Below are 18053 nucleotides of genomic sequence, written 5' to 3'. Positions count from 1 at the left end.
CATCAGCAGGGGACAGATGTACTGAAAGTGGGGCATTGGGGGGCTCATCTTGCTGGCAAGCTGTAGCATTTGCATGCAGTGCTGTGGGGAAGGGGCTGGAGGTTGGAAAAATAGCTATGAGGTTGCTATGTAATACTAATTCAGGTGTAAGATAACAGAGTTTTCAACTGGAGTGCTGCAACAAGAACAGCAGAAGAGACAAGACAAATTTCAAAGGAAGACATGGTTGCAGTTGATGAGCAGTCAGACATGGGGAATTAGGGAGGGACAAGATGAATCCAAGTCAATGCCAAGACTTCTAGAATCACATGGCACTATTAACCAGGTGAAGGGCTTTTGGAAAGAAATCCTATGTGGTTTTAGACTTTGGATGTACAAATGAAATATGCAGGTTCTTAGAAGCTGGTCAGAAAACTCGGACTGAAAACAGAGTCAGAAGAGTGGAGCTGGAGTTGTGGGTTTGGGAGGCACATGGGTGGTAGCAGAAAGGCTGAAGACTGGGCAGTTTCTTGGAGTAAACCAACTAGCGAAGGCTGACGAGCACTAGAAATAGTTTGCCCCACCGACCTCTGAGGGCTAAGACCAGGACACTGGGTGGTTGTCTTTTTCCATGAGAGCAGGGGTCATGGGTGCCCAGCCAGTGCTTGAGGAAGAACCCAGGACAGGAACCTCAGGGCGGACAATGCAGGCTGGAAAAGCAGTGGGTGGGAGGAGGACCTTTCTGACACTTTGTGTTTGGGGGTTTTACCACATTTTTGGGATCTGCCCCAAAAACCAGTTATTACTGAACATCTGTCTCCCAAAGAAGGAAAGTAGACCATAGCTGCTTCCTCTTAAAGAAACTATTTCAGAAAAAAAGCTTAACATCTCTCTGCTTTGTGGGTATCAATGACGGGGACAGGCCGGTCCTTCCCAGCAAGGCCCACTGATTCTGGATCACTGAGGAGCTGTTGGGAAGTGAAGGGCAGGAGCTGATGATCTCAGGACCAAAAGAGTTAACACGGTTTCTTGAGTCTCTGGCTTACAGCCAGCAGCAGACACATGGGTGAATCTAGCTCATAAAATTTATTTGACATTTAATAAGCCCCCGCTGTAAACTCAGCCACCCTTTGTACCAAGGAGCCTTTCCTCCTCTCCCAATAAGACTTCATTTACTCTCCTCAGTGACTAATGCTCTGGTTACCCTCCAGAAGAGGGAGCCGAAATTGCCAGTCTGTCTCCCTCCTCCAGGGACACACCTGACCTGTACTTTTGTTCCTGAGGTGATTTCTTCTGGGCTGGATGCTGTGTCCCTTGCAGTTCTGAAATACAGACACCACCCAGAATCCAGAAACTGGGTGTGGAATCTTGGAACTAGACATGCTTCTGGGTGTAATTTTGTCCAATATCCTGTCTAAAGCAGAAATCTTCTCTCTAGCATCCTTTACTGACAGCTATCTAGTCTCTGCTTGAATAGGAACAGAGAACTCACACCTCCCTACAAGGCAGACTGTCTCTTTGCTGGACAGCTCTAGTGAGGAAGCAGTGCACTTACAATGAACAAATCTGGCCTACTTTGATATTTCACTTGATGGTGCCATTGAATCTCATGAAGCCAACAACATCTTTCTTTTGCCATAATGGCATTATGCTGGATGATGACTTCCAGGTCCCTGCCTGGGTGTCTGCAGCACTGAACACTGGCATTTCCAAGTCTCTTTGGTAGCAGATCAGAACTTGCCACTGCTCCACAAGCAAGCTGCTCTCTTCTGGACAGCTACTTTACAGACAATGTCCTCGAAATGGGATCCCAGAACTAACATCACTCTAGATGTGTTCTTACCACACAGAAGACACTGTTTATATATCACCTTTTCGGATCTGAACCCTTATCGAGACCACAGAGTCAGACAGATCTGAGTTTTAAACCTTGTTTTGCAAATCACTAATTCCAAGACTCTGAACAGGTTACTTGTTCTCTCTGAGGCTTTGTTTCTTCATATGCAAAATGTACCTCATGGGGCTGTTAGGGGGATGAAACTAGTTAATTTACGTAAAGTGTTTAACAGAGTAAGTGTGCAATACTGGTGGTTATTAGTAGTATTATACTGCATCAGTAACATTGCTTGGATTTTTGTCAGCTACGTATCACTGATATTAAGAATGTGGTCAATTAACTCATTTTTTTCACACAAATAAACAGCAAGTTAGGTCTCCTATTTGCACTGCTTTATTTTTGTTTTAACCTAAACACGAGATTCCAGATTTATCCTGCTAACATTTTGTCTTGCAGATTTCAAATTAGCATTCAAAGCTGTTGGATAGTTCTGAATTTTGATTCATCTTCTGTGGTGTTAGTTATGCTCTCCAAATGTTACCTACACACTCGATAAGCTTCCCTATGCTTGCACCTGAGTCATGAATTTAAAAAACAATCAAACAAACAAGAGATTGAATAGGACAAGGACTAAAATAACACCAGGGACTTCCTTCCTGGCTGACAGAGTCACTAACCTACTTTCTTTTGGTAGGAAGACAAGCTCAGTATCCACTTAAAAATGCTTTCCCTTAGGAGACCATAAAATATTTTTTTCAAAATAAAAATTCACTCCATCTGCAATTCCTCTTGAATTTACTAAAGGTGTAACCCTGGTAAACTAGACGAGGTCCTCATATTTTTTTTCTTAACGAACCTTTGGGGGTTCCCAATGATCACTGAATTCAAGTGTGAATGCCCAGAACTCATCTGCTTTATCATCTCTTCAAGTGTTTGGCAGCGATCAAGTTCAGACTCCTGTTCTGTAATCTCTGTGCTCTGCCCTCTTACCCTATGTGAAAACTAGGGTGTTTGCCAATCTAAAGTCTTTGGGCACATACCCCATTTGTTTGTGCTTTTCCCAAAGTTCACCAACAGTAGTGCTGTAATGTTATCTGCAGTTGCCTGCACACGGATGTGAGTCTGTCAGGGCCACTTTCTGAAACCCCTTGACCCTAAACCCCTTAACGAGCTCTTATCTTCCACTCTCCCTACCCCCACACATTCCAGCCAACTCAGAAATCAGGGAGGTGTCAACCTCTACAAAGTATGTAGTAACCTAATCTTTGTAAATACCTTTTAGATTCTACGTTTCCCAAATGTAGAATCAACTGGAACTTTTTTCAAGATAGATTCTCAAACTTATACTTGCCCACCTAGATCATCGAGGTGGCCACCTGTACCGCCTAAATGATCTCATCCAGGCAACTGGATGAGTCAGCCAGCACCTACTGAGAACGGGCCCGCAAAAACCATGAGAACAAACTGCTTCTCTGCCTCTTCCAGGACTCGGAAAGCCACATCCCCACCCTCCCACCCTTGAACATGCACGATAGGCTCAGATGAAGAGCATCCGGCACCACACCCAGCACATCTTCTCTTCCAACCTGCTTTCCAGCTAGTCTCTTTCCACCCAAATCTAAATTCTGTATATTCCTATTCACTGTGCTCCAGGCTCTGAGGAGGAACATTAAACCAGTGCCCTAGAAGCCATATTATGTTATCAGATTTACTAGATCTGCCATGTCTCAACTAGCTAGAGAAGGTATTCTGTTTGCAAACATTTCTGTCATTTCTTCTTCAGCCTTTGCATCAGTTTGAAAGGAAGGTCTGGGAGGGGAGGGACTGCCAGCCTCTCTGTAGTGTCCTGTGCCTTGCCTGCAGGCAAGAGAGGCAGGGGCTCTCTCAGGCATTAATGAACAAGCTGGGGAGCTGCTGGTTTTCTGTTACTCCCTGGTCAGGAAGATCTCAGAGCTCCAAACTGCTGTCTGCATCCCCCAGAAGTTCATGCCTGTGGATGGTCCAGGTATAGTTATGTGCACACATTCGGATCAGACATTATCAATCTTTCTGCCTCCTGCAGTGGGATTCAGAGTGGGGAGCCACAAAACACCAACTTAGACAGCTGGGATTAGTCCTGGAGCTGCTCCTCATAATCAGGCTGTGGAAAGAGCATGGGCTCTGCAGCCGGCTTAGAGGGTGTGTAGTCTGCCTCTGCTACTTAGTCATGTGCCCTAGATAAGTCACTTAACCTTCTTAGATTAGTTTCTTTCTCTTAGAGTGGTTGTGAAGACTCAATGAGTTTAAGAGAGCTGCCAGAATAAAACTCCCAATGTAGGGAGTTCCCTAACCCATTACTTCTACCCCTACCCCCTCTTTGGCCAGGCCCTCCCTCCATCAGAGCCTTCAGTTTCCCCTTCTGTTGCACGTGTGCTGAGCCATCCGCCAGCTCTACACTCCTTTGACCATGACTCTCCAACAGTAATAGCTTTAGTCAGGGAAATGGATATTCACAGGAGTAAACGCACAAATGCAATTCAATGCATGAGACTGAGTTTAGAGAACTTGGGTGCAAAGAGGAGCCAGGTGCCAAGGGTTGGATCAAAAGAGAATAGTTATGAATAGAGGGAAATGACAAGATTTATAAAAGGCAAACCGAATTAAAAAGAGGACAGACTTCCAAGGAAGCCAAGGGAGTGAACCCAGACCCACAAAAAACCCTGCATCCATCCTGAGTCCCAGGAATGGAGACTATGTAGCTGGCCAACAATATTCTTTCAGCTGTCCTCTCTTGTTCCAGCAAGGCCACTATTACTGCAGACTGAGGATTGGTTTTTCTATGGATCTCAGGAACCAGTAAAATCTTCCTCTGTTGGCCTGAGAGGTAACAGAGTCCCCCAAAAGGTAGCTGTGAGCATTGTGGAAGCATGCTTTTGTGCACATGGGCACCATGTGATGGCCTGGCATAGCTACTCCTCGAGAGCAGGAGAACAGCCAGATCTCAGGTTGCAGTAGCCGAAAGGGCACAAAGTTTCACCCCACTCAATGTTTGGAGAACCTCTATACCCCAGCCAAGGAGTGAAGCCAAGGCTTGGCTTGCACGCTTTTGGAAAGGGAGCTCTCACCTAAGTCATCCTAAGGCATCTTTGGATATCTCTCGACTTCGAAGTGAGAATCCTCCTTTTGAACCTAATTTTTTATCCTTATGGTCCTGGCTCCACTTTCAGGCTGACATGACCACCTCTAAATGTTTCATCCACAGCATTCACAGGATGCCAGATCTGAAATGGACCTTACAGTGGCTCATGATGAAAAAGAGCCAGCCCTGAGCAAGAGTCAGGGAGGCAATGTCAGGATCCTGAGGCAGAGGCAGGGAAGCAGGGAGACGAAGGTCGCCCTTGAGGAAATACTGAGGCACCCTGGTGGGTGCACCATCACTTGAGAATCACAGGTACAAGCAAAGTCCCTGTTTTCCAGTTGGGGAAGGTAAGGCCCTGCCTGGAAGGGCTAATGCACAGGCCAACATAAATAGAAGTATCCTGTAGATTATGCAGCAAGGCACACAGTCTGGCCATAGGAAAGGAAAGAGAACACAGCAGGGTTGATCCCTCTGAAATCAGTGACAGTGGAGTAATAGGGTGGCCCAGGGAGAGAAAGAAAGAGGAATAAGCAGGACTCTGAATATAGCAGGAGCTGTGCCTGTGGCCTAGAGGGCCCCCACATTTGGGCTGCTGATGGTAGGGGCTCCCCTGGGGCACCGTGGGAAAGCAGCAGTGCTCGAGCCAGTGCGGAACCCACAACTCCCTCCAGCAATAAGTGCCCTGGGCAGCAGCCCAGCTGCCAGGGGCTTGGGCCTCTGCAAACCCGTGGCAGGGTCTTGATCTTAGATTGGAAGCCACATCTATGAAGTGCCCTTTGTACAGCCCGAGTCGGCACTGGCTGCATTAGAACACAAGCTCCTTCATGGTGCAGCTGCTGCTGTGAACATCCTGGCATCACTTTTCCGCCTTGGGTAAACTTAGAGAAGAAGCAGTCTGGTCCATGAGAACTTTGGCCTGGGAGTCCATGTTCACCCCCAGAAGAACCCCTCTGTGGAGGCAGGTTTGGTGTGTAGGTACCTGGGAGGTCTGTTTTCCATGCTTATTGCTGAGAAAACAGGAAGCACCAGCCTTACTTTGCAACAAGGGGGTTGAGGTGAGATGAGGCTCACAGAAGAAGCCTTGACAGAGCATAGCACACAGTGCTGGGACAGATTTCTGAGGGCATCTGTCAAATTCAAAAGGAATTATTTAGAAACAGAATGTGTCTGCTGTAAGGATCTGAGAATTCTGCTTTCTGGAGGCAGGAAGGTGGCCCAAATGACCTAGAGAGACCTTTCTCAGATCCTGCAATGTTGTCATTATACAGATGAGAAAATGAGTGTGACAGGGAACTTTATGTTGCACCTTGGTGAAAAGAAATTTTAGTTATAAAAATATTATAAATATAGGTTTATAAAAGAGAGAGGAGGATAATGAGTGAGAAAAACTTTTAAAGGTACTGCTTAAAGGAAAACACTTGGGAGATATCCCAGCACTTTGGCCTCTTGGGCTCTGCTATCTTTTTAATTCCCTACCTTCATGTTCTATGGCTTATCTGTGAATTTGGTTAACAAATTCCCCAGCTGCTCAATTGGATAAGATAAGGCAGAAGATGTTAATAGAGAACCCTCCATCTTTTCCCACTGAGTCTGATTTGAGGATTCATTGACTTGCTAAACCCAATCTTTTCCCTGCATTTTGTGTCCTATATGGGCTTATCAACACAGACAATAATCTGCCCACCAGGCATCCAGTGAGTACCCATGACAGGTAGACGGCAGATGGGAGGGTAGCCTGTTGCCCCTGGGGACCTGCAGAAAGGTGGCCAAGGCACTGGGGGCTGAGAGAGAACTTGCCACTGGGACCAGCCAGTCTGGCTATAAAGAGAGCTCTGAGCACTAGCCCACTTGACTCTGTGGCCTGTGGGGGTCAGACACCGGGTGTCTGCTTTCTACTTACCTCGGCCTGTGCTGTAATGCTGGAGCTTATCGCTGTACACAGCCTCTTTGCTATAAGCCCGTTTCCTGCGGATAAAAAGAGGGTCTCTCTCAGCCACAGGGCACACCCACCAGTCTGTTCCAGGTACCTCCATCTAGGCCCCAGGCCAGATGGGGGCTCACCCGGGGCATCTCCCAGGATTAGGGACTGGGCAACTCTCACTTCAGCCCTCCTGATGCAGTTAGAGCTCTTGTTGACCACCACTCACTCCTGTGGGCAGATGGGTCTGCTTTCCAGCCAAGGTCTTGCAGAAGCCTGGCGGGACTGTGGGACCCCATTCAGAGGGCAGTGCTGATGGGGGCAGAGGTGAAGAGGATGTCCATCAGCCCTTAAGCTACATTGCAGAACTGCTTGGGAGGGAGCCAACTACAGGTTTTGCATGACAGAATCTGGGCTAACCACTGAAGGCAGTAGCAGCAGTATTAAAAAATCACAAGGATTTCAGGGCCAGCTTTTCTGCAGAACTCAGAGTTTCCCTTTCCTCCTCATCTCTCCTGCCTCCCTCTTGCTGGCTGCTGAGAGCCTGAGCTCTCTTAACTGGAGGATGGGTTGTGCACAGGCTGGATGCTCCAGTGAGTCAAATGCAATTTTGCAACTGTCACTCTGAAAAGCCATTGTGTGTAAGAGGGGGCTAAAAGTCTTCATTAAAATGAGGTTTGAGGATGGATGCTGTTTACTCATAGCCTTGCCCAGCTCTCATATGAATTTTTTCCCAGCTAAATAAATATCTAAAGAATTCTAGACTGCTCTTGGATTGAGATGGAGTGATGATTGTGGTTGTGAATGGTCACACCCTATCTGATCCACGCAGCCTGGGAAACGGCACATGGAGAGGGGCTTCCTGGGTCCAAGGAGAGCAAGTGAGAGTGGAGGACCTACCTGCTACAGACGATAGAGATGGCCACCAAGGACACAACGAACACGACCCCGGCCGCTGCCGAGCCAGCAATCAGGGGCAGCTGCTCCCTCAGCTCTGACTTGTAATCATCTAGGTGAGAAAGAGACATTAGAATCCTCCCCATGTGCCTTTTGCATACAGCTGATAGTGCACAATACCAAAAACATGATCTAAATATACATATATGTAGAGGACAGTTTCTATGTGTCAGAGTTGTAAGTCTAACCAAAACAAAGAGCAATTTTAAAGTTATAAATAAACAAAAACAACCAAAAACAAAGGACAATGAAAACAAAACAGCCGTGACAGAATCTGGGAACTATAGCTGATGACATTCCTGGAGCAGAGATGATTCCCAATCTACATTCCCTCAATTGGAAGGTCTCTCGAAGAACTGTCAGCCATGTTAAGGACATTCCAATGAAGGGGACTTATCTAAATGAAAACCACTGCTGAAATATCTTCTAAAGCATGAAGTTATGAAATGGCACAGAGTCAATAGATTCATTGAGCAGATACTTAAAGAGTATCCGCAGTCAGCCAGCACTACCTCCAGGCACTGTGGAGGATAAAGAAATGCCTGAGAAATGAATGGCCCAGCACTCTGAGTTCCCGCTCAAGAAGAAAATGATCAAGGCTTCTGTCAAATGTTAGAACCATGCTGAATTATGCAGTGGAATGGGAAACCTACGGGTCATAGAGGCAGACAGAGCTCATCTAAACCCTGGTGTTACCATGTGTAAGCTTTGTGATACTAGACACACGATTTAGTCCTTCTGACCCTCAGACTTCCTGTCTGTTGAAAAAAATCAAATCATATGAAGCACATTTCACCCTGTCTGCTCTATCATAGGTGTCCTAAATACCAAATCTCTTTTCTTTAATCTATACAAATAATTTGGGCCAGCTGGCTAGTATTGGTATTGTCCTGGTTATGCCTTCACTGGTGTTAAAGAACTATTACCTAATGTTCAGGACCTAGGCATAGAGAAGTCAAGCTATTTATGTTCTATTACAATTAGATTTGCCAGCTATAGCAAATACGAATGTAGGACTGGCAATCACATTTGAATTTCTGATAAATAATGAAAAAGGTTTTAGTATAAGTATGCCTCAAATATTGCTTGGGAGATACTTAACACTAAAACATAATTTTTGTTTGTCTGAAATTCAAATTTAACTGTTCATCTTATTTTTTATCTAGCAACCCTAATGACAATACTTCTTCTTCTTCTTTTTTTTTTTTTTTTTTTGAGACAGTCTTGCTCTGTCGCTCAGGCTGGAGTGCAGTGGCACAATCTTGGCTCACTGTAACCTCCGCCTCCCGAGTTCAAGCAATTCTAATGTCTCAGCCTCCCAAGTAGCTGGGATTACAGGCACATGCCACCATACCCGGCTACTTTTTGTATTTTTAGTAGAGATCGGGTTTTACCATGTTGGCCAGGCTGGTCTTGAACTCCTAACCTCAAGTGATCCACCTGTCTCGGCCTCCCAAAGTGCTGGGATTAGAGGTGTGAGCCACCATGCCCACCTGACAATACTTCTTAAAGTGAGGTTTCCCATGAGCTATCAGAATTACCTGAGCCCGACTGTTAAACACGACTGTTTTCAGAACCCTCCTCAGATCTACAGAATCAGAACCTCTGGGTGAAGAGCAGGGTATCCGCATATTTAACAAACAGTCCAGGTGATTCTGATGTTCCCCAATGTTTGAGAACTGCCCTTCAACCATGTTGGAGGAGAAAGATTTCTAAGAACAAGGATATTGGTTCTTGAAGCCTCCCATTCTCTAGAATTTTAAAGACGGAAGTCGATTTTAAAGACTGAAGGAAAAGTTTCAGTTGCCCTCAGCTGAGACTTTCTGTAATATACGTACTTAAAACAAAGTTGGCGATAGAAAAATACACAGGGAACCCCAATGAAGCATCCTTAACAATGTCTTTATAAATTAAAAACTTCATAATGTAATACGAAACTTGAATGATTTTTTAAAAATTAGGCAGCTACATCAAAAATCAGAACAGTGTAGCTAAGAGCAGCCCAGGGCCATAGTGGGTCTGCCCTATGTGGAGGTTACCAGCCCAAAGTGTGGCCGTTGACTCTGGGCAGGATTCCACAGGTCCTCCCTGCCCCAATGACCCTATCATCGATCAACCTTCTGACTACCTTCGCTCTGCAGACAGGCCTGCTGCCCCAGTGAACATAATCCGTACCCATGTGTGAACCTCAGTCGTAAGATAAATACTCCCAAATTTGGCCACTTACCAGAACTCTCTTACAACCAGCCCCTCTTGGGTTTGCAAAACTTAACTGCCAAATGTAAAAGAAATAGCCTTCTTGGGAGAAATTTGTTACTTCTTGATTTGTCTAGCAGAATTGCCAAGAGACCAGCACTCGGAGCATTTTGAGTTTTGGGCTTTTAACCCTGTGTACGTCCTGATGCCAGAGTACCTATAAATCTAGACAGTAAGTGAGGTGCAAAGTGGAGGACAGAGCCCTTAAGGAAAAAGAAGACAGTCTGTGTTCTTTTCATACCAGTAGCATTATCAACCTGAATTAACTGGCTCATCTCTCTACCCTATCTCACCATCCTCAAAATATGAGAGAAAGTTCACCTCAAATAAACTCACAATAGATTGCAAACTCCAGTCCTACAGGGGCCAGACGGTTCACATCAAAGTATCCAGGTTAGAGATATTGGAAGTGGTGGGTACCATATGGAGACAGCCGCCTCTCAGCTTGAAGGCAAGGTCCTCACTCCAGAGTTCCCACAAGCATTGGCTTCTCTTACAATTTTTTCACAAGAACATCAACATCCTGATTTGTATAAGAACCCACCTGATTTTAAAAGTTTCCAATTAATTTCAAAATTGTTAAAAAATACAATGTGCATCAAGATAAAATCTCAAGCCCTATCAAACACCCAGACTGAGAGCATTGGCCTAAAATAAAATGTTATATAAGGACAGACTGTTTTATGGATAATTTAATTAATGAAGGAAAAATGGAAAGCTTTCAATTTGGAGAGTCAGGAATAGACTGACATTTGGAAAACTATCAGGAAACAGCTCATAAGTGAATAATAAATATAGATATATAGGTAGGTAGGCAGATACACAAATAAGTACATAAACTATGGTAAATGGCTAGCTAAGAGAGAGAAAGTGGTAGGCACAGTCAGATAGATCACTTGAGCACAATGCTGAGGCTACTGGGAAATCAGATTTTTCAGAACTATTGCTGGGAGTGGTCTCAGAGGACTGGGGCAGATAGTGATAATAGGGAACTAATAAAACCCAAAGGTAGAAGTATATTTATGGTGATAGACTTTCTGGCCTTGAGGACACCTTGGCTATTCTCTCTGGAGACATCTGAGCAGGACGTACTGGGGGTCACATGTGAAGTTGCTTCAAATTTCTGAGATCCCAGGTGCATGAGACTGCCACATCCCACATTTTGTCTCTCCATTTCCTCCCTGAAGACCTCGGCTCATGAAACTAGGCCATGAGCTCAGCTTTCAGACCATAAGCACAGAGGAGTGAAGTGGGCGTGAGGGTGAAACAGAGGCATCTGGAACTGGATACAGAGGCAAGAGGGCACACTGGCTCCATGAGACAGGTATGAGTCTCATTGCTGAAATGCAAGATCACACGTGGCAAGAGACCCTTCAGAGGCAAATCCAACCAGGCGTTGGGAGAGAAATGAGCCAGACATCAGGAAAATCTACATGGCCCTACTGGGAGGCAAACCATTTGAAGGGAATTCCACTGGAATCCAGTTGGAGATCAGCATTTTTGGCTAGTGCAGCATCTTTGGGGCTACTTTTTCTCCCATACTGCCTGCCCTGTGATTATGCCACTGCCCTCCCCGACCCTTACCGTCAGTCAGAGTCTGGAAGCACATCTTGCCACTGAACTTGCCGTAGCCAGCAACAGTGCGGGCACGCACCTGTACCACATATACCATGCCAGGCCGCAGCCCATCAATCCTTGCTGTGTTGGTCTGACTCCTGGCCATGGAGGAGTTGAACTCATTGTGTTCCTAAAAGAAAGCAAGGGAAAGGGTCACTATCCCATTCCTGAAGGCTACACCCCCAGCCCACTGCACCCTGGAGTATTCAGGCCCCATCATTTCTTGGTCCTGCATATCTGCTAGAAGTTGTCATCAGCTCCAGGCCATCCCTCTGGATGGGGACAAGAAGTCTGATCTGGGCCAAGGGAATGTAGGGTCAGGTCTGGACTATGAGGTGGCCACACTGAAAAAAGGGGCCCAGGGAAATGACTGAGTGCTCAGGGACTGGTGAGGAAGCTTATAGTCATTCTCTAGTCCTCCTCCCCCCAGGGTTCAGAGGTGAAATAACAAAGCACATCCAGCTTTGCAAAATCCCCTCAAGTCTCTGACCTCAGCAGAAGCAAACTAGGCAACATTCATCTGCCCTCTGCCTGCCTCTCTTTGTCTTGCTTCTGCTGAGTTGTCCTGTTTTCTCTCCTGATTCAGATCTCCCTAGACACTCTCCAAAGTGCCTGTTCTACATCACTCCCCTTCAGTTCCTTCAAGTGCTCAGGCAAAAGGCTTTGTGTCCACTCTGCTGGAGAAGTAGAGGCCATTCTGGACTGCCCTCCACACCTACTTCTGCCCTCACCTTGCCCTGTGTCTGGGCGTGCATCCCCCAGCTACTTTCTGCCAGCATTCAGAGCGGGCATGTGCCTTCTCCCTGCAGAGCAGGCCCTGTGTCCTCATCCCCCCACCTACTCTGTATCAGCCCCATTCTCCTGTCTGTCACTCTCTCCAGCACTTTCTGTGCTGACCTCTACAGTCCCTGTCATCTGCACCCTTGGGTCCTCTGATGTGCAGAGAGTTGCTTCTGTTTTCCAGAAGCATGACTCTTTTGCTCGTCATGAGTGCCCTTAAAAGGTGGCTTTTTCTCCTTGCTACTTATCTTATTAAACACATGATTTGTGCCTGGATTTTTGCAGCCTCCTGTCTTTCTTGATGTTCCCCATCCACCCCACCCAATGCCACACTTCTTTTCTTAAAAACTATCACCATACAAAGGCAAAACTCTTAAAATATAGATTCACAGGTCCTTCATAATGAAGTCAATTCCAATCTCTCACATTCCCCTAAATCCGGGGACCACATCTTGGCCAGCAGGCATTTGCTTAGGCTCTTTTCTTTGTCTAAAATGCCTCTCTCCAGGGCTCCTCTACTCCCTCCAGATTGCTTAAGCCTATGTTTCCCAAGGCCTCCTCTCTTGGAAGGCTTCTTTCACCAGTCTGGGCTGTGGACTGTCTACACACTGTCATTCTGAATCACACCTCACCCCAGCACCTTATTGTATACCAGCATGGCCTCTAATCATTTTCACAGGAGCATATCTTTGCTTTGCAAAGATTCTGGGTTATCTGCAGGTATGCATGAACAGAAGCTTGAAGCCTGGGCCTGTCTTTGTCTGCACCATGAATCCTAGAAAAAAATGGGGACTTTAGTGAAAATGAAGAGCCTGGATCACTAGGAGGGAGTGATCCAAGTCCCTGTGTCCCCTGTGCAGATCTGGGGTACTGAGATGAGTTCTAGGCACAATGGTTCAAGAAGCATGCTTTACAAATTGTAAACTGTATTCTCAGTAAAATGACAGAAGAAACAGAGTTGAGCTAGGATATAGTACAGTGATAAGAAATTCCCATATAAAGAATATATTTTATGTAAATATATGTAAAGAATACAGTACAGTGATAAGAAATTCCCATTGTTTAAAATATATAAAAGCCTACTTTGCGAAGTCAAAGATGACCTGATGTGTATTTATTTACTCATTCCTTCGTTTGGCCAGCCAGTTACATTTATGACACACTACTATGTCTGGGTGCTATACATGGGCTGCAGGTACAAAGGCATGGTTCCTTTCCTCTGGGGATGTAACATCTGTGGGTGGACTGGTAAATAAATAGAAGATGACAGCAGTGTTGATTGAGTGAGTTGGCAGAGAGCAGTTCAGGGGATTGTGGGGGCACAGCAGGGGACCATCCAGCCCAGACTTCAGAGGAGATGCAGAGCGACTGAGGGAAAGGGTGACCTGAGTTGAGTCACAAAAGATGAAATAAATTAGCCACATGGATGAATGTGGAGAGTGAGAACAGAATTAAACATGCAAAAGCAAGGCCTAGAGGAGTTCAGGAGACTGCAAGTAATTGGCATATCTGAAGTGTGGGTGGCATAGAAATGCCCATAAATGATTCAGAAGCAGTTGTGAGGGACCACAGGTCCCAGGTCAGCTCAAACATACAGTTGAAAGTTACAAAGAGGCCCATTCTCACTCTAATGAAGGGGATGTCTACTGGGCCCTGGGAGAGACTGCCTGCAGAGGAGCTGCCCACCCACTATTTGATCTATTTAAACACAAGGGGATCCTCCCCACCCCCACTCGGGGATTCAGAAGAAAGGCTGTCCACTATAGAAGGGATGTCATCCAGAACTTTGATCATTTCTATTTTGACACAGTGGAGATCTGAGATCTGAAACTGTGAAAATCACCAAGTCACCTTGCAAATAAGAATAAAATCCCATTGCTACAAAATCCAAGCAGCTGCCTGAATTCTCTGGTTTCAATAGAATCTGCTGAAATCAGGCACTGGCTGATAAATGTGAAGCAGTGACTGGATAGCTGTTATTGAAAAACTGTTTTAATACATCATTGGTATTTGGATTGTGAGGACCAAACATTACTCCATAATCACTTTATAGTCCAAACATTCTTGAAGAAGTTCAGTGACTAAAATGAATATTAGTTCTTGTTCCCCACAAAATCATTAATCAATTTCAGGCAAATCAGTAAGAGCCATGAACAAAGTTGCTTTTTTTTATTATTATTGGTTGCTTATGACTAATTATAAGTATGTGGGAGACAGAGGATGCAGGATGGAGAATGCAGCTGTTGAGGGCAGAAACCATGTTTCCCTCATTTCTCCTTCCCCACCCCAACATGCAGCGCAGTGCTTGTACCACCTGGGTGCTCAACAACTCAATGCCAAATGAATAAATAAACAGTACACTTCGGTCCAGTTATTTGAACCAATTGATTGAGCACAAGATATTGCCAAGGTCTGAAAGAGTCTCTATGAGAAAACGATCCTAAAATTTGAAAGGTAGAAATTACCAAGGCCTAAACCAGCCAGTCCTAGCCTATACAGTTATTATGAAGAGCGAGTAACCATAAACGTTTAATCATTAAGACAGCTGAGAGCAGATGTAGATGCTCCTCCCATGGTTTGTCTACAAGCGCTGACACCAGGAGTGAAAAGCGCTACACGACAGTAAACAAGAGAGAATGATGAATGGAAGCGTATTAAAATGGGGAAGGAGATGAACATGGGAAAGGCTCCAGGAGTGTCATCAGCTCGATGGCATCTGAGCTCTCTATTAATGAGCTGGTGGAGGAAGCAAAAGCCTCATCAATTCTATTCATAGAGTGAAACTGAAAGGGGTCCTAAGCGCAAACCAAGGGTTATGTGGAGCAGGAGACCCATGGAAGGTTTTCAGGGGTTACAAAACTGCCCTCATGGACCAGCTACCTGTTTTGATAAAGTTCCACTGGAACCCAGCCATGCCCATCAATTTGCATATTGCCTATGGCTACTTTCCTGCTACAAAGGCAGAGTCGACTATAGCAGTTGGGGCAAAAACCATATGGCCTTTAAGCCTAAATTAATTACTTTCTGGTTCTTTACAGGAAAAGCTTGCTGACTCCTGGTTTAGATGAGGGGCTGGGACTTCCTTGGGAGAAGAGGAGATTGCACAAGATGAAGAAATAATGGGGTTTGCTTCTTTGGACCAAATCCAAGACATCTACTGTGCTGAATTCTATTTGTGTTTACATCTTCTAAAGACCAGGATTCCAAGGCCACATGGAGCAGGTAGGCAGATCATTCTGTTTGCAAGTATTTGGATTTATTATTAAGATACAATCTCTTATTTTGGGAGCCACACTAATTTTGAGATCCTCAGCATCAGAGGTGCTTGCATCCACTCTCCTATCAAGCTCAGAAGTTTCCACCACTGAAGTATCATAAAAATGTGTAAAGTTCTGGTTCTGTGACTCCCTAGCGATGACCTGTGCTGTTATGGGTAAGTCATTTAACATTTCTATGACATAGCTCCATCATCTATAAATTGGTTATATATATTTTCAAGTATACACTTTTTTTCCTTTAAGGATCAGAGCTAATATATCTGTGTATATCTGGCACATAATAGATACTCAACATACGATGAATTATCATCATTGTTTCAAAAGGCCCTCATGGGCTAACACCTTTTTCTTTGGTAGTCTTAGGAATAGTCAAAGCAATGTAATGGACTTTGTAGTCAAGCACTTCATAAGTGAAGGAGCATTCCACAGTCATATACCAAATGGTAACCAATATTTGGGCAGAGAACCTTCTCTGTTTCCAAGGAAAGCATTCTCTCCTCTGGAGTGGGGACAATAATATGCTTCACTGAGGTGTGGAAGCTGCTGCAGGCATTGGGCTGCTGTGTATGTGTGTCTGTTAATAATTAGTACAAATTACTAAGAAGCAGGGAGGTAGCCTGAATGGGAGAATAAGCTGCTTTTACAGCATAAAAAGTTGAGGTTAATTACAGTTTTCAAGGGAAAGCTGTAAAGGGAAAGGTAGTAGAGGAGCTTGGGCTGGTTTGGGAGGAAGGAGCCAAGGTATACAGGCATGAGCCTCGTGGCTTCAGTGCTCGGCCTGTCATTAAGCCCTTGACCCCTGCCCTGGCTACCCACTGCAGTGACTGCTCTGGGCACGGCAGATGAAGAGGAGTATATGGTCTCTAACATATTCTTTCCCTTCCCAGCACCACCCCCTGCTGCAGGGCAAAGGACCCAGGCTCGCTTCCCAGCTGTGGGACTCTGGACAAGGTTTTTGTTTTATTAACTTTTGTTTTCCTTTTAAAAACTTCTTTACCCATAGCAATGATACTAACATTTACCACACTGGCATGTGAGGAAGAAAGTAGATAATGTTTATAAAACCCCTGGCACACAGTAGGTGCACACTGGGGAGAAATTATTATTGTTTTTCTGAGATGAGGTGTTATTTCAATAGAGCTACAAGCTTATATGTGTGGGAAGGGGGACTGGGTGGACCCTTGTTAGGCCAACTCTGATGACAAAATGAGACCATGTGGTCAGTTAGTCTAAACACATTGTTCCAAAATATGTTAAAAAGTCAACATTTACTTCATTAACTGACAAAAAATATCTAGCAAGTAAGAGCTCTAAATCCAAAATGGATCAGATATAACAGATGCTTATGAATTCAGCTGGTTTAAATTATTTCCAATTCACTGAAGTATCTGAATCAACTCCTTATAAAACTCAATATTCTCTAAGTAGAATACAATGCCGCTTAATCCTCCACCTTGCTTGCAAGTTCAGCTCTAACGGCTGAAGGGCATACCTCCTTACAGACTGGGATTGGTGATCCATCTAGACCTCCGCTTTCAGGGAGGTAAACTGCTACCATTCTATAAATGTAAAACTGTGACCTAGAGTGGTTAAGTAATTGGACCACAGCTCCATGGCTGGTTAGCTGCACAGGGCACTGGAAACGAGGGCTTCTGCTGCCAGTGCAGTCATGTCCCACTATTCAGCATGGCCTCCCTGTTGCAGGGCTATAGGTCTCTGTTTCTGTTCCTCTCCTTATTTCCATTGACCCACTGCAAGACCTCACCCAGGCTCAGGACTTTCTTATCATCTACATACTGACAACTCCCAGATGGATATCTTCACCCGGTCCCCTCCCTTGAACTCCAGATGTGAATCTCTTGCTGCCTATCTCACATCTCTGCTTGGCCATTTTACAAGCATTTTAGACACTGAATTGAACTTCTGTTCCTTTCCTCACATCAGATATGCTCTACCCACAGTGATCACCTTCTCAGTCAGTGCCGACTACATCGTTCTAGCGGTTCAGGCTAAAACCTTCCCACGCCCGAAATCCAACTTGCTGGAAATCCTGTTGGCTCTGCCTTTAGCTGATCTGGAAATCAACTACATTTCAACAGCCCTCTGCTTTTACCCTGATTACACCATCATCCTTGTTAATAACTGTAGATCTACTAGGCTCTGTTTTCAGTGGAACAGCTTAAATCATCCATCCAAAATGTAAGTTAGATCTTGTCCCTCCTCCACTCCTCAACCTGCTTTAGCTCCATATCTCACTCAGTGGAAAAGCTCCAGTCTTTTTTTTTTTTTTTTTGACAGAGTCTTGCTCTGTCA

General features: G+C 45.1%; 1 protein-coding gene across 1 annotated transcript in view; it reads right to left on the bottom strand.

The window, feature by feature from the left end:
• EPHB1 (EPH receptor B1) overlaps nt 1-18053 on the bottom strand; it is a 473721-nt gene that overhangs the window by 88939 nt on the left and 366729 nt on the right. The window contains exons 7-9 of the mRNA XM_055383292.2: nt 11650-11812; nt 7753-7861; nt 6835-6899 (exon numbers count right to left, since the gene is read on the bottom strand). Of these exons, the coding sequence (XP_055239267.1) occupies nt 6835-6899; nt 7753-7861; nt 11650-11812 (337 nt within the window). The remainder of the gene's footprint in view (nt 1-6834; nt 6900-7752; nt 7862-11649; nt 11813-18053) is intronic.

This window comes from Gorilla gorilla, chromosome 2 (assembly GCF_029281585.2).
Source record: "Gorilla gorilla gorilla isolate KB3781 chromosome 2, NHGRI_mGorGor1-v2.1_pri, whole genome shotgun sequence".
Taxonomy (NCBI): Eukaryota; Metazoa; Chordata; class Mammalia; order Primates; family Hominidae; genus Gorilla; species Gorilla gorilla.
The sequence above is the reverse complement of the archived record's forward strand: the minus strand, read 5'-3'. Positions and strand labels throughout refer to the sequence as shown.